General features: G+C 46.6%; 1 protein-coding gene across 6 annotated transcripts in view; it reads left to right on the forward strand.

Annotated features, from left to right (window-relative positions):
- GTF3C2 (general transcription factor IIIC subunit 2) overlaps positions 1–18906 on the forward strand; it is a 32576-nt gene that overhangs the window by 9277 nt on the left and 4393 nt on the right. For all 6 annotated transcript variants that reach the window (XM_034952837.4, XM_057301326.2, XM_008952473.6 and 3 more), the window contains 11 exons: positions 5558–5828; positions 5990–6311; positions 6905–7190; positions 11100–11194; positions 11562–11639; positions 11778–11876; positions 12693–12920; positions 13090–13201; positions 13412–13520; positions 15115–15140; positions 15330–15459. In XM_034952837.4, coding sequence (XP_034808728.1) covers positions 5558–5828; positions 5990–6311; positions 6905–7190; positions 11100–11194; positions 11562–11639; positions 11778–11876; positions 12693–12920; positions 13090–13201; positions 13412–13520; positions 15115–15140; positions 15330–15459 — 1756 coding nt within the window. The remainder of the gene's footprint in view (positions 1–5557; positions 5829–5989; positions 6312–6904; positions 7191–11099; positions 11195–11561; positions 11640–11777; positions 11877–12692; positions 12921–13089; positions 13202–13411; positions 13521–15114; positions 15141–15329; positions 15460–18906) is intronic.

The raw sequence follows: 18906 nt of genomic DNA on the forward strand, positions 1-18906 counted from the left end.
AAATCAAATCAGGCTGGGCACAGTGGCTCACACCTGTAATCCCAGCACTTTGGGAGGCCAAGGCAGGCAGATCACTTGAGGTCAGGAGTTTGAGACCAGCCTGGCCAACATGGTGAAACCCCATCTCTACTAAAAATACAAAAATTAGCTGGGTGTGGTGGCGGCCGCCTGTAATCCTAGCTACTGGGGAGGCTAAGGCAGGAGAATCACTTGAACCTGGGAGGCAGAGGTTGCAGTGAGCTGAGATCAGGCCACTGCACTCCAGCCTGGGTGACAAGAGCAAGACTCCATTTCAAAAATAAATAAATACAAAATTAAAATCAAACCAAATCTTTATTATTTTTTCTTTTGAGATAGCATCTTACTCTGTCTGCCCAGGCTGGGATGCAGTGGTGTGATCTCGGCTTCACCTCCCAGGCTCAAGTGATTCTCGTGCCTCAGTCTCCTGAGTAGCTGGGATCACAGGCTTGTGCCACCATGCCCAGCTAATTTTTGTATTTTTAGTAGAGATGGGGTTTCGCTATGTTGGCCAGGCTGGTCTCAAATTCCTGGCCTCAAGCAATCTGCTTGCTTCGGCCTCCCAACATACTGGGAATACAGGCATGAGCCTGTACCTGGTCCTATTCTTTCTTTTAATGGATGAGTTTCAATGATATGTGTTTATTGTTATGATACATGTTTTCGGTTTTTTTGTTTGTTTTTTGTTTTTTGAGACAGAGTCTCAACTCCAGGCTGGAGTGCAGGAATGTGATCTCTGCTCACTGCAGCCTCCACCTCCCAGGCTCAAGTGATCTTCTCACTTCCAATTCCTGAGTAGCTGGGACTACAGGTCCCTGCTGCCCACCATGCCCAGCTAGTTTTTTTTTTGTTTTTTTTTTCCTCAGACGGAGTCCTGCTCTGTCGCCCAGGCTGGAGTGCAATGGCACTATCTTGGCTCACTGCAACCTCTGCCTCCCGGGTTCAAGCAGTTCTCCTGCGTCAGCCTCCCAAGTAGCTGGGATTAAGGCACGCGGCACCACACCCAGCTAATGTTTGTATTCTTAGTAGAGACAGGGTTTCACCATGTTGGCCAGGTGGTCTCAAACTCTTGACCTCGTGATTGGCCCGTCCCGGCCTCCTAAAGTGCTGGGATTACAGGCGTGAGCCACTGCACCTGGCCCTGTTTTGGTATTTTTCTGTAGAGACAGGGTTTTGCCATGTTGCCCAGGCTGGTCTCAAACTCCTGGGCTCAAGGGATCCTCCCACCTCTGCCTCCCTAAGTGCAGGGATTACAGGCATGAGCCATTGGGTCCTGCCCTAAACTCACCCTTTTATAATGACACTGATCTGACTGGTCAGGGTGGAGCCCTTGTGGCCTAATCATCTCTTAAAGGTCACACCTCTTAATACTGTTACAAATGGGAATTAAATTTCAACATGAGTTTTGGAGGGGATGTTCAAACCCTAGCTCTTGGATTTCACAATCCATTTGATGTTTTTGAAAGTGCAGGAATTTTTTGTTGGAAATTTCCTTCTGTTTTCTGAATCACTTCTTCAAAAGGGTACTCTTCATCTTTCTATCCTTTTCTTTCGGTATATGCATAGGTCCTTTTGGCTTGTGACTAATTTTGAATGGGGTAGTTCTGTCAGGGCTTCTTATTTATCACAGGAATAATATAGATGGATTTTCACTGACCTTTATTTACCTTGGCAGTGTTATAATGTATCTTTAGCACATGTGTTTTCTTGTATCCTCAGCACCTGCCTCAGAGGGTTGGCCATTGCTATAGTTTATAATCTGGTTAGACTGTAGCTTCTTCAAGTGAGACAGTTGGAAGCTTTTATTTTATATTTCTTATGGGATTTGTATAAGCACACTTTTCCACTGAGACTGATGAATTGTTTATTCTTAAGGCGTATATATAGATCTGTGGGGGGCGGGGTCCCATCCTGGGATTTGAACTATGTCTGCCCCTTTGTCACAGACAGGCAGGTTATTCTGGCCAAAAACTGGACCCTTGGAGAGTTCTGTGTTGCTTAGGTTTCGGGTTTGGTGGTCAGTCATTTATCTTAGTTTACTTTGGCCCATGGTTATACAACTAATTTTTTTGGGTTTGAAGAAAATGAAGACTCATGACAATTTAGTCAATTCTTCAATGTGGAAAGGTTTCTTGGCCAGACATGGTGGCTTACACCTGTAATCCCAGCACTTTGGGAGGCCAAGGTGGGAGGATCTCTTGAGGTTAGGAATTCAAGACAAGCCTGGGCAAAATAGCAAGACCCAATCTGCACAAAAAAATTAAAAACGTATCTCGGCGTATTGGTGCACATTTGAAGTCTTGGCTATTTGGGAAGCTGGGGAGGGAGGATCGTTTGAACCCAGGAGTTAGTGGCTGCAGTGCGCTGTGATCACACCACCACATTCTAGTCTGGGTGACAGAGCGAGATCCTGACTCAGAAAAAAAAAATTTTTTTTTAATTTTTAAAAATTAAAAAAGGCAAGGCATATTGGTTTATGCCTGTAATCCCAGCATTTTGGGAGACGAAGTTGAGAGAATTGCTTGAGTCCAGGAGTTTGAGTATGTAATCACGCCACTGCACTCCAGCCTGGGCAACATGGTGAAACTTAGTCTCTACAAAAAATACAAAAATTAGTCAGGCATGGTGGTGCATGCCTGTAGTCCCAACTATTCAGGCGGCTGAGGTGGGAGGATCACTTGAGCCTGGGAGGTCCAGGCTGCAGTGAGCTGTGATTGCACCATTGCACTCCAGCCTGGGTTACAGAATGAGACTCTGTCTCAAAAAAAAAAAAAAAAAAAAAAAAAAAGGTATCAGAATGGGCACGGTGGCTAACACCTATAATCCCAACATTTTGGGAGACCGAGGTGGAAAGATTGCTTGAGCCCAGGAATTCAAGACCATCCTGGGCAACGTAGTGAGACCTCATCTCTACAAAAAATTTAAAAATTAGCCAGGCATGGTGATACATGTCTATAGTCCTAGCTACTTGGGAGGCTGAGGCAGAAGGATTGCTTGAGCTCTGGAGGACAAGGCTGCAGTGAGCTGTGATCACACCACTGCACCACTCCAGTCTGGGTGATAGAACAAGAGCCTGTCTCAAAAAAAAAAAAAAAAAAAAGTGGCGGGGCACGGTGGCTCAAGTCTGTAATCCTAGCACTTTGGGAGGCCAAGGTGGGCAGATCACCTGAGGTCAGGAGTCCAAGACCAGCCTGGTCAACATGGTGAAACCCCATCTCTACTAAAAATACAAAAATTTAGCTGGGTGTGATGGCGGGCACCTGTTGTCCCAGCTACTCGGAAGGCCGAGGCAGGAGAATTGCTTGAACCTGGGAGGCAGAGGTTGCAGTGAGCCGACATCACGCCACTGCACTCCAGCCTGGGCAACGAGAGTGAAACTCCATCTCAAAAAAAAAAAAAAAGGAAAAGCTTTCTTAACGTAATAGGATGTTCCTTAATTGTCCCATAGTCTACCCACCACCCCCATCCAGGTGAAATATTGATAGCAGGGCACCAGAGAACTCTTTGACTCATTCTTTTTTTTAAAGACAGAGTCTCACTCTGTCACCCAGGCTGGAGTACGGTGGCATGATCTCGGCTCGCTGCAACCTCCACCCCACAGGTTCAATTGATTCTCTTGCCTCAGCTTCCTGAGTAGCTGGGATTACAGGCGCCTGCCACCATGCCCAGCTAATTTTTGTATTTTTAGTGGAGATGGGGTTTCACCATGTTGGCCAGGCTGGTCTCGAACTCCTGACCTCAGGCAATACGCCTGCCTCAGCCTTTCAAAGTGCTGGGATTACAGGTGTGAGCCACCGTGCCTGGCCAACTCATTCTTTTTTAAAAATAATTTATTTATTTACTTGAGACAGGGTGTTGCTTTGTTGCCCAGGCTGGAGTGCAGTGGTGTGATTACAGCTCACTGCAGCCTCGACCTCCTGGGCTCAAGGAGCCTCCCTAGTCTTCAGCCTCCCAAGTAGCTGAGACTACAGGTGTGCACCACCATGTTTTTTTGTAGCAAAGGAGTCTCACTCTGTTGCCCAGGATGGTCTTGAATTCCTGGACTCAAGCCATCCTTCCGCCTTGTCCTCTCAAAGTGCTGGAATTACAGGCATGAGCTATCGTGCCTGGCCAGAAAATTATTTTTAAATGCTTTTATTTAAAATACCATACCCAGGCTGGAGTATGGTAACACCATCATAGCTCACTGTAACCTCGAACTCCTAGGCTCAAGCAATCCTCCTGTCTCAGCCTTCCAAGTAGCTGGGACTACAGGTGCGCACCACCATGCCTGGCTAACTTTTAAAATTTTTTGTAGAGATGAGGTCTCCCTATGTTGCCCAGACTGGTCTTGAACTCCTGGCCTCAAGCAGTCCTTCTTCCTTGGCCTCTCAAAGTGTTGGAATTACAGGCATGAGCCATCCTGCCTGGCCTTTTACTTATTCTTAAATAAACTTATTCCTTGACTAATCTTTACAGAAAGAGATGTTAACATTAAGTATGCCTCTTCACTTTGGTCTAAATTTTGTAGTATCTGGCAGCTCTTTTTTGTAGTATATTTTGAGGAAGTTGATGTCCCTTTCCTAGATTCATGATAGACAAATTTTTCTCTCTCTTCTTTTTTGGAGTGTGTGTATGTCTGTGTGTGTGTGTGTTTTATTTCATTGGGTTTCAGAGACAGAGGTTAAATAATTGTGCATTCACTGCTTCATCCTTACAAGAAAATATATGAGCTTTAAATTAGATAATGTATGTATAGCACTTAGTATAGTGCTTGGCACATAGTTAGCATTTAATAAATAGAAGCTTTATGGCCAGGCGCAGTGACTCATTATCTGTAATCCCAGCACTTTGGGAGGTTGAGGCGGGTGGATCACCTGAAGTCAGGAGTTTGAGACCAGCCTGGCCCACATGGTGAAACCTCATCTCTATTAAAAATACAAAAATTAGCTGGGCGTGGTGGTGCGCACCTTGATCCCAGCTACTCAGGAGGCTGAGGCAGGAGAATTGCTTGAACCCAGGAGGTGGAGGTTGTAGTGAGCTGAGATCGCCCCATTACACTCCAGCCTGGGCAACGAGAGTGAAACTCCATCTTTTAAAAAAAAAAAAAAAATGGAAGCTTTATTTGTTTACTTGTTTATTGTCTGCTTCACCAAAATGTAAGTTCCATGAGGGCAGGGACCTTGTCTGTCTTGTTTATTGTCATATCACCAGTTTCCTTTTTTTGTTTTTAATTTTTAATTTTATTTTATTTTGCTAGAGAAGGGGTCTTGCTGTGTTGCCCAGGCTAGCCTCAAACTCCTAAGCTCAAGCTGCCTTCCTGCCTCAGCCTCCCTAAGTGCTGGGATTACAGGTGTGAGCCACCGCACCTGGCTCATATTACCAGTTTCCAGAACAGTCCTGACATATAGAAGGTGCTTAGTAAATATTGTTGAATAAGTGAATAATCAGGGAACTTGGTTAGGAGTGTGAGAATGAGGGAGAAAAGATGGGGAAATAAAAATCTGAGCTAGTACAAATAGTTTTTGTCCTCTACTCATTTGTGTGTCTCTGTATGCAGGGGCAGCCATTTTGGGGGGTGCTGATGGATACCTGCGGGGTCGGCTATGTTGCCCTGGGGGAGGCCGGCCCCGTGGGGAACATGACTGTGGTAGACTCTCCTGGACAAGAGGTGCTAAATCAGCTTGATGTCAAGACCTCTTCAGAAATGACCAGTGCAGAGGCTTCCGTAGAGATGTCATTACCTACCCCTTTGCCTGGATTTGAGGATTCTCCTGATCAGAGGAGGCTCCCTCCAGAGCAGGAAAGCCTCTCCAGACTGGAACAGCCAGGTATGTACCTTGTCCTCTTATCTTTTTTATTCCCCATGCCAAGCTTAAGATGAAAGAGCAGATTGAGCTCATAGGATCTTACAAACCTGGGTACAGTGTAATCTTTTCCATAGAGGTTTGAGTTCTGGTCCCATCTCACAGACCCATATTCTTCTCTACAGATCTTTCTTCAGAGATGTCAAAGGTCTCAAAGCCTAGGGCCTCAAAGCCTGGCCGGAAGAGAGGTGGTAGGACACGAAAAGGCCCCAAAAGGCCCCAACAGCCTAATCCTCCATCAGCCCCACTGGTTCCTGGTCTCTTAGATCAATCCAACCCTCTGTCCACCCCCATGCCTAAGAAACGAGGTCGAAAGTCCAAGGCAGAGCTGCTGCTGCTGAAGTTGTCAAAAGACCTAGATCGGCCAGAATCTCAATCTCCAAAGAGGCCCCCTGAGGACTTTGAGACCCCTTCTGGGGAACGACCCCGCCGAAGGGCTGCCCAAGTGTAAGGATTGTGGGGCATAGCTTGGTGGAGGGGGGTTGGGTGAAGGGATCAGGGTGGGGCAGATGTTGGAGAGAGAAGACTGATGAGGTATTAGGTAAGCAGGGGTGGTGTCTGGATTCTAGGGACTTGAGCAGTCCTTTAGGCTCTTACCGCAGCACTATTAATGGTATGTATTGCTAACTTGGTTTATCTAAGAATTATTGTCTGTACTTTATGTCCTATGCCATTTTTCACAAACTTTACCCAGCTCTTTATTGTTTTACTGTCCAGTATATGTCAGTATATATATGCTGTTCCATTCTTTCTCTTGCCCTCTGTGTTCTTTGACTGTGGTAGGATGAAAAATGTATTGAACTTGGAGTGAGAAGACCTGGGTTCAGATTCCACATTTGTTAATCTCAGTCATCTCGGCCAAGTCACATAACTTAGATTTCTGGTTTTTCATCTTCCAAGGGGGAAGGGGAAATTAATAGAGTTAATTGGTTAATCATGGGGTTATTGGGAGGCTCCATTGAGATAAAAATCAACCATGTCTGGAAACATGGGTTCTCAGTCATATGTGAGAATGGCTCTGACTCTGTCCGTTCCCACAGGGCACTTCTGTATCTTCAGGAACTGGCTGAAGAGCTCTCAACAGCCCTGCCTGCCCCTGTGTCCTGTCCTGAGGGCCCCAAGGTGAGCAGCCCCACCAAACCGAAGAAGATCCGGCAGCCAGCAGCCTGTCCAGGTGGAGAAGAGGTGGATGGTGCTCCACGGGATGAAGACTTTTTTCTCCAGGTTGAGGCTGAAGATGTGGAAGAAAGTGAGGGCCCAAGTGAGAGCTCATCTGAACCTGAGCCTGTAGTGCCCCGAAGCACCCCGCGAGGATCTACTTCAGGGGTAACCTCAATGGACAAGAAAGTGAATGGGGACATAGTAGGATTTTAGGGGACCAGCAAGGTACTGAGAAAGGAAGGACAGCTTTGACTTGGTAACTATAATAGACAAAACAGGTTAAAGAAAAAAGGGTCCATTTCCAAAACATTTGGCATATTAGGGAGAGTGCAGAAGAAGGGGTATGGTAAACAAGATTATTCATTCATATATTGAGTATCTGTTCTCTGTTAGGAAACACAACAAACGTAAATAAGACAGTGTATCCTGCCTCACAAGTTCACAGTGCAATCAGCACTACCCCAGGAGTGATTTAGGCATATAAAGGAAGGGTAATTAACTGCCTAGGCTTCACAGAGGAATGATAGTTGAATTGCTTCTTGAAGGATAAGTAGAAGTTTGCCAGAGAGGATGGTTTTCCCATAAATTGATTATGGCTGGAGCATAGAGCCTGGAGTAAAGTTGTAGGCGAGATTAAACTGGAGAATATGAAAGGACATAGACCTATAGGAACCAACAAAGGCTGTTTTTGTTTATGGTTTTTTTTGGTGGTAAAATGTATGTAACATAAAATTTGCCATTTTAACCATTTAAAAATACACAATTGAGTCCGGGCATGGTGGCTTATGCCTGTAATCCCAGCACTTTGGGAGGCCAAGGCAGGTGGATCACCCAAGGTCAGGAGTTTGAGACCAGACTGACCAATATAGTGAAACCCCGTCTCTACTAAAAATACAAAAATTAGCCAGGCATGGTGGCACGCACCTGTAGTCCCAGCTACTTGGGAGGCTGAGACAGGAGAATCACTTAAACCAGGCAGGGAGAGGTTGCAGTGAGCTGAGATCATGCCACTGCACTCCAGCCTGGGTGAGACAGTGAGACTCCATCTCAAAAACAAAACAAAACAAAACACACAATTCAGTTGTACAGAAACTGTACAACAAACATTTTTAAGTAGAAAAATAACATCAGTTGGGAAAATAGGTCAAACTATAGTTGACAGAAGACAGTTTTGCCAGACGCGGTGGCTCACGCCTGTAATCCCAGCACTTTGGGAGGCCAAGGTGGGTGGATCACAAGGTCAAGAGTTCGAGACCAGCCTGGCCAACATAGTGAAACACCGTCTCTACTAAAAAAAAAAAAAAAAAAAAAAATTAGCTGGGTGTGGTGGCGCATGCCTGTAATCCCAGCTACTCAGGAGGCTGAGGCAGGAGACTCGCTTGAACCCAGTAGGCGGAGGTTGCAGTGAGCTGAGATTGCACCATTGCATTCCAGCCTGGCTGACAGTGTGAAACTGTCTCAAAAAAAAAAAGACAGTTTCAGTTATCCAGGTAAGAGATAGTGAGGTCCTAAATCAAGCAGTGAAGGAAGAGAAGAGCAGGGAGGGGGCAGATTCAAGAGATATGTAAGAGGCCAGGTGCGGTAGCTCACACCTGTAATCCCAGCACTTTGGGAAGCCAAGGCAGGTGGATCACTTGAGGCCAGGAGTTTGAGACCAGCTTGGCCAACATAGTGAAACCCTGTGTCTACTAGAAATACAAAAATAATTAGCTGGGTGTGGTGGCATACACCTGTAGTCCCAGCTACTCGGGAGGCTGAGGCAGGAGAATCACTTGAACCCAGGAGGCAGAGGTTGCAGTGAGCTGAGATCGCGTTATTGCACTCCAGCCAGACTCTGTCTTTAAAAAAAGAAGAGATATGTAAGGTAATTTTTTATTTTTATTTTTGTAATTCTTTTGTTTCTGTGTTCTCTCACAGAATGGAATATGTAAGAGAATTAACAGTATTTGGGAATTGAAGGGAGGGAGGAAGTTGAATAGCAGTTTCCAGCTTAAATGGTGGCATCATGCACTGAACCTGGGAACACGAAAAGGGTGAGGGATGTGGGAGGGGCAAAGGTGGGGAGGGGAGAAGTTGAATTCACTTTCTTTTTTCCCTTTTTTTTTTTTTTTTTTGAAACAGAGTCTTGCTCTGTCACCCAGGCTGGAGTGCAGTGGAGTGATCTCATCTCACTGCAACCTCTGCCTCTTGGGTTCAAGTGATTCTCCTGCCTCGGCTTCCCAAGTAGCTGGGATTAAAGGCACGCCCCACCACGCTCAGCTAACTTTTGTATTTTTAGTAGAGATGGGGTTTCGCCATGTTGGCCAGGCTGGTCTTGAATTCTTGACCTCAAGTGATCTGCCCGCCTTGGTCTCCCAAAGTGCTGGGATTACAGATGTGAGCCACCACACTTGACAGAATTCACTTTCTGACATGTTGAGTTTGAGGTGCCCATGGGCCATGGGTCATTCTGCTGGAGATGTCTGGTCACCAGTTGCATATATGAGACCAGTGCCTTACTTGCCTCACGTGCAACATCTAAGGGATAACAGAAACCCTCAGTAATTGAGATAAATGCTATTTTGATGCAACATTTAAAAAAATCAGTGCAACAAATCATGGATATTTCGTTCCATGATGAACAAAATATCAAAATTTTAAATAAAGACAGGATCTTTACTGATTTTTTTTTCTTTTTTTTTTTTTTTGAGACAGAGTTTCGCTCTTATTGCCCAGGCTGGAGTGCAATGGCACGATCTCAGCTCACCACAACCTCCACCCCTCCCGGGTTCAAGCAATGCTCCCGCCTCAGCCTCCCAAGTAGCTGAGATTACGGGTGCACACCACCACACCCGGCTAATTTTTGTATTTTTAGTAGAGATGGGGTTTCACCATGTTGGTTAGGCTGGTCTCGAACTCCTGACCTCGTGATCCGCCCGCCTCGGCCTCCCAAAGTGCTGGGATTACAGGCATGAGCCACCATGCCCGGCTTTACTGATTTTTTCAACTGATTACTGTTTTTTTCCATTTGCCTCGTGCTCTAATATGGCTTGCCACAACACTGTCTAGAACTTGTAGAGAAGTTGAGACTGAGTCAGGTTTACATTACGGAAATGTAAACTTGATAATCAGGCATAAAGATGGTAGTCAAGCTGGGTTTGGTGGTATGTATTTGTACTTCAAGCTACTCAGGAGGCTGAGGCAAGAGGATTGCTTGAGCCCAGGAGTTCAAGTCTGGCATGGGCAACACAGCAAGACCCTGTCTCTAAATTTTAAAGAAGGCTAGGTGTGGTGGCTCACACCTGTAATCCCAGCACTTTGGGAGGCCGAGGGGGAAGGATCGCTTGAGCCCAGGAGTTCAAAACCAGTCTGGGCCATGGCGAAACCTTGTCTCTACAATAAAATACAAAAAAATTAGCCAGGTGTAGTGGGGTGTGCCTGTAGTCCCAGCTACTCAGGAGGCAGAGGTGAGAGGATTGCTTGAGCCCAGGAGGTAGAAGCTGGGGCTGCAGTGAGCCAAGATTGCGCCACTGCACTCCAGCCTGGGCAACAGAGTGAGACCCTATCTCAAAAACAACAAAAAAACAAAAAGACAGTAGTCAAAGCCATGGGACATGAGATGAGATTACCAGGAGCGTGTGTGTGTGCGTGCGCGCGCACGCGTGTGTGCGTGCCTGTGTAGAGGGCCGAGAAGACGACAGGAACTCTGGGGAATACCATCATTGAGGAGACCTGTCAAGAAGGGAGAACCTGTGAAGGAATATTAAGAGAGGGGAGAGGAGTAAGGGAGACTATTCCATAGGACGGGAGTTTCAAAGAGGCATAAGGGAATCCTGTGAATCAAATACCATGGAGATGTTGAGGAAGCTGAACAGAAAATAGGTAACAGATTTTGCATTTTCGATGGAGGAGTAGAGCAGAAGGTGAAGAAGTCATTATAGTGGTTGAAACACAAATCTTTTAAGATGCTGATAGGGCAGTGATTGGAGGGGGAAGTATTGCCAAAGAAGATAAAAACTGGGAAAGAGCTGTCTCTGGGACTTTGTCCAACCTGTAGAATTTGCTCCCTTATATTTTCTTCAATTTGATCCTCAGAAACAGAAGCCACACTGCCGGGGAATGGCTCCCAATGGCTTACCAAATCATATCATGGCTCCTGTTTGGAAGTGCCTCCATCTCACCAAGGACTTGTGAGACTTGGGGACAGGGGGCTGGGGTTAATAAAGGGGTGGTAGAGGAGTGCAAGGGCGGTATTGAAATGGGGCCGTGGGAAAGAGAAGCACTCATGGGTGGAATACCGTGATGATATTCATTACTAAAAAGCACTGCTCTAGAGGCAAGAGCTCTAGAACTCTTTAATTAAAGTGAAATAAAATGAAAGGCTCTGTTTCTCAGCTGCGCTAGCCACATTTTAGGTGCTCGGTAGCTAATTGCAACTAGCAACTGGCATATTGGGGAGCACAGATAATGGATCATTTCCATTTCCACAGAAAGTTTTATTGGACTGTGCTGCTGTAGAATCCCTCTCCTTCATTAATGCTTCTTCTGTTTCTCCAGCCGAGAGCAGAAACATTCATACTGGGAGTTTGCTGAATGGATTCCTTTAGCCTGGAAGTGGCACTTGTTATCTGAGCTGTAAGTTGAAGCAACATCTCTGTAGCTTAGGAAGGGTGACACCACTGGAGACGAAAGGGTGACAGAGGCTCTATAATGGGAACCCTGAGATGGGTGAAACACTTCCAAATTTAGACTGTTCCCTTTGTCTTCCCCCAGTGAGGCCGCTCCCTACTTGCCCCAGGAGGAGAAGTCTCCATTGTTTTCTGTACAACGTGAAGGGCTACCTGAAGATGGCACCCTCTACCGAATAAACAGGTGAAGATTGCACATCCGCCCTTTTTTCTGATTCTAGGAGCCAGAAACAAGAAAAATGAATGTTGAAAGAGATGACAGATAAGTCCTGTCCTTCCCCTGATGCTGGTTCAGTTGGTCCCAAGAATAAGAGTGCTGACTAGAGCTGGTCAGTCCTCTCTGATTTGTAGTGTTCATTACTGGCAGGCTGAGGGAAGCTAGAGAGATTTAGGGGCCAAAGCAGTTCACAAGGTTACATCTACTCAGATAGACCTGGGCAGACTAGCCTTAGGGAGAATACTATAGTATTCCAGAATGAACAGCCCTGAAGATGAGCTGGAGTTAGACAGACTTTGGAGGCCGGGTGTGGTGGCTCACGCCTGTAATCTCAGCACTTTGGGAGGCCAAAAAGGGAGGATTACTTGAGCCCACGAGTTCAAGACCAGCCTAGGAAACATAGCAAGACCCCTATCTCTACAAAGAATTTAAAAATTAGTGGGGTATGGTGGCATATGCCTGTAGTCCCAGCTACTCCAGAGGCTGAGGTGGGATAACCACTTGAGCCTGGGAGGTCACGGCTGCAGTGAACCGTCGATCATGCCACTGCACTCCATCCTGGGTGACAGACCCCATCTCAAATAATAATAATATAAGACAGACTTTGGGAAGGAAAGGAGGAAGATACAAGTGGAAGCCAAGGACTGTTCTCACTTGTAAACTGTTTTTGATATTCAGGCTCTTGCTTGAGCCAGTTCATACTGGCTCTGGGTGGAGCTCCCATTCAGTCCTCATTACCTTTCATTAATTCCTTTCTTCATCCCATCTTTGATTTTTCTCTAGATTTAGCTCGATCACAGCACATCCAGAGCGCTGGGATGTGTCCTTCTTCACGGGGGGACCGCTCTGGGCTCTGGACTGGTGCCCAGTGCCAGAGGGGGCAGGAGCCTCGCAATATGTGGCTCTTTTCTCCAGCCCTGACATGAATGAGACACACCCACTGAGCCAGCTTCATTCGGGTCCTGGGCTGCTCCAGCTCTGGGGCCTTGGGACCTTGCAGCAAGAAAGCTGGTGAGGTGGGGTTGGACACTGCCATGGGAGGGTGGTTGAGGACAGCAGGATGGGGTCTGGACAGGATAGGGGGAAGGGCTTGGATTGGGCTGAGACAAGGGGAGCTTACCTCTGGCAGCCCTACGTCCCTTCTTCCTACCCACCATCCCCACATGCTCTCTCTCTCCAGTCCTGGCAACAGGGCCCACTTTGTCTATGGGATTGCTTGTGACAACGGCTGCATCTGGGACCTCAAGTTCTGCCCCAGTGGAGCATGGGAACTTCCAGGCACCCCTCGGAAGGTACTTCCCAGTCAACTGTGGGATGGCCCTAGGACTCAAAGCCAGGACAAAGAGGCCCTGGGAATTCTTAGAGTTGAAGGAACGAAGATTGGAGTGTAGTGGATGGAGTTTTTCCAGCAACTTCATACAGTATTTCAGGGACTAGAACCTCAAAGGTTTTCTGTGAGTCAACTGAAGGCAGCAAGCCTCAGCATACCTTTTACCCTTTAGGCTCCTCTCCTGCCCCGGTTGGGTCTCTTGGCTCTGGCCTGCTCAGACGGGAAAGTACTGCTATTCAGTCTACCCCATCCGGAGGCCCTGCTGGCTCAGCAACCCCCAGGTGAGTAGCACAGCAAGGAGAATGGGGCTGCTGTAGTGGTGGTCACAGCATAGCAGGGCCTGTCTGTCTCCCTGGAAACTCCTCTGGGCCAGTCTCTCTTAGCACAAAGCCTTACTCAGCCACACACACACCCTGCATTGTGACTCAAGTTTGTTCTCGAGCCCTCTCTCTTTTGCAGTCTTACAGCTGTACTCTTTCAGCACATTTCCTTTTATCTCCCCCTTCTTCCCTCTTCGTGCTCTCAAGACTTTCCCCCTCTTGCTGCCACAGGTAACTGGCTGTGTAAAGAGCTGCTGAGGGCTTGGGCTGATAGATAGGGCCCATCTCCCCTGCTATACTCTTGTTCCCCCAATCCTGTTCTTAGCCTCTCCTGCCCTCACCACCACACAAACACAATCTCTTGTTCTGAAGAGAGGGATGGAATAGAGAGCTGAAGATGAGCAAAAGGAGGGAGGAGTCAGGAAAAGGCAGCTCCTATATGTTGAATTTATTTTTCATTAGTACGGAGTATTTAAAGAAGAGGGCACCCAGGCTGGAGCCCTGGGAAGTCCCATATGTGGTGGTCTGGTGGAGTGGGTTGAGGAGGTAATAGAAGGTCAGAAAGTAAAGATAGTAAATATAGACCATTCTTTCAAGAAGTTTGGCTGTGGGGCTGGGCATGGTGGTCCATGCCTTAATTCCAGTACTTTGCGAGGCCTAGGTGGGAGGATTGCTTGAGCCTAGGAGTTTGAGACCAGCTGGGGCAATATAATGAGATATCGTCTCGGCAAAAAAATTTTTAAAAGTAGCCGAACATAGTGGTGCATGCCTGTAGTCCCAGCTACTTGGGAGGCTGAGGTGGGAGGATCACTTATGCCCAGGAGGTTGAGGCTGCAGTGAACTGAGATTGTGCCACTGCACTGTAGCCTGGGCGGCTTAGTGAGATGCTGTCTGAAAAAAAAAAAAAATTTCGCTCTGAAGGGGAACCAGTAATTGAGGGTGGTGGATTGCCTAAGTGTGGTCAATAAAGGAAGGTTTTGTCCCTTTATTTGGATAGGAGACATTAGGGCATGTTCACATGGCAATATGGGAGTGACCTAGACTAGGGAGGGAACAAGTGGATGACACAGGAGGAAGGAGGATAACAGAATGAGCAGTGTTCTGGAAAAGGTGCTAGAGGATGAGAAGAGAGTAGAGTGAAGGGATTGCTCTTCTGATAGGAGGAAGGATACTATCAGGTGTAACAGAAGGAAAGAAGATGGGAGCAGATAGAGGTAGGTTCATAAATTTGGTGATGAAAAGATAAGGACTTTATCAATAAAGGATAAGGGAATGTCATTATTCAAAGGATTGGTTGCTGATTGAAGAGCAAGGCCTGTGTCCGCAGAGGAGGTCTAAAGGAAAAAAAAAAAAGGCAAGGCCTGGCTAGGCATGGTGGCTCACACTTATAATCCCAGCATTTTGGGAGGCTGAGGCAGGAGGATTGCTTGAGCCCAGGAGTTGGAGGCTGCAGTGAGCCATGATCATGCCACTGCACTCGGGCCTGGGTGACAGAGTAAGACCTGCTGAGTCCTTGGGATCCATAGAGTTAGTTCCTGCTCTTTTTCCCTCACAGATGCAGTGAAGCCTGCCATATATAAGGTGAGTGAGGAACCTGCTACCTTAGCTGAGGCTCCATCTTCTTAGAGCCTCACCTTGCTGATTCCACAGTGAGTCTCCTTATACTTCTGAAAAATACCCTCATCCTGCTGGATTAAACATTGATTTGAGCTTTCGTTCCGAACAGTGTAGGTGTCCCTAACCCTAGTCCCATCTCTTCTTTCCCTGCAGGTACAATGTGTGGCAACTCTGCAGGTGGGGTCTATGCAAGCTACAGACCCCTCTGAGTGTGGTCAGTGCCTTAGCCTGGCCTGGATGCCTACCAGGCCCCACCAACACCTAGCTGCTGGATATTATAATGGTAAAAAAACCAAAATAAAACATAAGGAACTATTGCTCTTTAAATTTTTTATATATGCTTGTTTTTTGGTTCTTTCTTTGGTGGTTCAATACTGGACATATAGTTAGAAATATTCAAGCAATGTAAAAAAAAAATAGAAAGAAATAAGTCACTAGACTATTTCTACTCAGAAAAAAATTAAGAGTACATAGATGCTGGGCCAGGCGCGGTAGCTCACGCCTATAATCCCAGCCTATTGAGAGGCTGAGGCAGGCAGATCACTTGAGGTCAGGAGTTCGAGACCAGCCTGGCCAACACAGCGAAACCCTATCTCTACCAAAAAAATACAAAAAATTAGCTCAGGATGGTGGCACATGCCTGGAGTCCTAGCTACTTGGGAGGCTGAGGCCTGAGAACCCAGGAAGCAGAGGTTTCAGTGAGCCAAGATCACACCCCTGCACTCCAGCCTGGGCAACAGACTGAGATCCTGTCTGGAAAAAAAAAAAAAAAAAAAAAAAGAGTAGATGCCGGCCAGGTGTGGTGGCTCATGCCTATAATTCCAGTACTTTGGGTGGCCAAGGGAGGGAAGCACTTGAGACTGGGAGTTCAAGACCAGCTGGGCAACCTAGTGAGACCTCATCATTAAAAATAATAAAATTTTGCCGGGTACAGTGGCTCACACCTGTAATCCCAGCACTTTGGGAGGCTGAGGCAGGTGGATCATGAGGTCAAGAGATGGAGACCATCCTGGCCAACATGGTGAAACCCTGTCTCTACTAAAAATACAAAAATTAGCTGGGTGTCATAGATTGCACCTGTAGTCCCAACTACTGGGGAGGCTGAGGCAGGAGAATCGCTTGAACCTGGGAGACGGAGGTTGCAGTGAGCCAAGATCATGCCACTGCACTCCAGCCTGGCAACAGAGGGAGACTCCATCTCAAAAAAAACAATAATAAAATTTTTAGGCCGGGCACGGTGGCTCACGCCTGTAATCCCAGCACTCTGGGAGGCCGAGGCAGGCAGATCACGAGGTCAGGATATCGAGACCATCCTGGCTAACACGGTGAAACCCCATCTCTACTAAAAATACAAAAAATTCCCCGGGCGTGGTGGCGGGCTCCTGTAGTCCCAGCTACCCGGGAGGCTGGGTCAGGAGAATGGCGTGAACCCGGGAGGCGGAGCTTGCAGTGAGCCGAGATGGTGCCACTGTACTCTAGCCTGGAGGACAGAGCGAGACTCCGTCTCAAAAAAAAAACTAAAAATAATAAAATTTTTAAAAAATTAAAAAGTGAGGAACATCATTTCATGCAGTTCTTTATATATAAAAATAGAAAGATTAGAGGAAAGAGTTTTATAAAAATGGGATCAGCCAGGCATGGTGGCTCACACCTGTAATCCCAGCACTTTGGGAGGCTGAGGCAGGAGGATCGCAGCCCAGGAGTTGGAGACTGGGCAACATGGTGAAACCCCATCTTTAACTAACTAGCTAACTAACTAAATAAATGAGTAAAATTGGGATCATACTGTGTAAAGTATTCTAAAAATGTATTAAATTTAATTATATCTTAATTTTATAGAAGAAAAAGACACTAAAGTCAGACTGAAATATTGGCTAAGCTCCTGATGAATGTTCCTTCACTATAAGCGACACTAGTTCCTCCCAGATACTTTTAGAATTAAAAAGACTATAAATAAATTACAAATAATATTAAGTAGTTGGAGTTATTAGGTTTTGTTTTGTTTTATTTTCAGATAGGGTCTCACTCTGTCACCCAGGCTGGAGTGCAGTGGCAAGATCTTGGCTCATTGCGTCCTGGACTTCCTGGGCTCAAGCAATGCCCCAGCCTCAGCCTCTGGAGTAGTTGGGACTACAGGAACGAGCCACAATGCCTGGCTAATTTTTGTATTTTTTGTAGAGACGGGGTTTCGCCATGTTGCCCAGGCTGGTCTTCACCTCCTGAGCTCAAAGTGATCTGCCTGCCTCAGCCTCCTAAAGTGCTGGGATTACAAATGAGAGCTACCATGCCTGGCCTAGATTGTTATTTTTAAATGACAGTGTTATTGGCCAAGTGTGGTGGCTCATGTCGGTAATCCCAGCACTTTGGAAGGCCGAGGCGGGCAGATCACGAGGTCAAGAGATCGAGACCATCCTGGCCAACATGGTGAAACCCTGTCTCTACTAAAAAATACAAAAATTAGCTGGGCAGGATGGCGCGTGCCTGTAGTCCCAGCTACTCAGGAGGCTGAGGCAGGAGAATCGCTTGAACTGGAAGGCAGACGTTACAGTGAGCCAAGATCGTGCCACTGCACTCCAGCCTGGCAACAGAGTGAGACTCCGTTTCAAAAACAAAATGACAGTGTTGTTTTTAGATATAAGTAGACTTTCTGCTAGGAAGATAAGGAAATTAGCACTCTTACACGTCTTTTTATCATCCCTTTCGCCATGTTTTTTCTTTTGGTGGTATTATTCTTACATTGTCAAGGTACATGATTCTTGATGCTGTTCTGCTTTCTTAATTCCTAAACTTGATTGAGTGCCTCTACCAGTCCATTTATCTTAGTCTCCCCTCCAATTGCTGAATTATTTATATTGCATGGCTATAATTCATCGTCAACAAACTTTTTCAAGAAAGGTTCATAGGTGCTGCATTCATTCCCTGAGTGGCTCAGCCTTCTGAGTAGCTGAGACTACAGGCATGCGCCACCACACCAGGCTATTTTATTTTTTTTGAGACAGGGTCTGTGGGGTCCAGGCTGGAGTGCAGTGGCATGATCTCGGCTCACTGCAACCTCTATCTCCCGAGTTCAAGCAGTTCTCCCACCTCAGCCTCCTGAGTAGCAGGGATTACAGGCGCATACCACCAAAGGCCAACTAATTTTTGTATTTTTAGTAGAGATGAGATTTCACCATATTGTTCAGGCTGGTCTCAAACTCCGGACCTCAGGTGATATGTCCACCCTGGCCTCCTAAAGTGCTGAGATTACAGGCATGAGCCATCGTGCCTGGCCTTTTTTTATTTTTTAGAGGTGGGGTCTCACTATATTGCCCAGGCTGGTCTCAAACTCTTGGGTGCAAGTGTTCTTCCTGCCTTTACCTCCCAAAGTGCTAGGATTACAGGCATGAGCCACTGCACCTAGCAACATTGTGTTGCTTTTGACTTTTTGCCTGTTCTCTTTGTCTTGGGGCAGAGTTAGCGAACATTTTCTTTTTTTTTTTCTTTTTTTTTGAGGTGGAGTCTCGTTCTGTCTCCCAGGCTGGAGTGCACTGGCGTGATCTCGGCTTACTGCAACCTCTGCTTCCTGGGTTCAAGTGATTCTCATGTCTCACCCTCCCAAGTAGCTGGGATTACAGGTGTACACCACCACACTGGCTAATTTTTTTTGTATTTTTAGTAGAGATGGGGGTTTTACCATGTTGGCCAGGCTGGTCTTGAACCCCTGACCTCAAGTGATCCACCCGCATTGGCC

The sequence above is a fragment of the Pan paniscus genome, chromosome 12 (genome assembly GCF_029289425.2).
Source record: "Pan paniscus chromosome 12, NHGRI_mPanPan1-v2.0_pri, whole genome shotgun sequence".
NCBI classification, from domain to species: domain Eukaryota; kingdom Metazoa; phylum Chordata; class Mammalia; order Primates; family Hominidae; genus Pan; species Pan paniscus.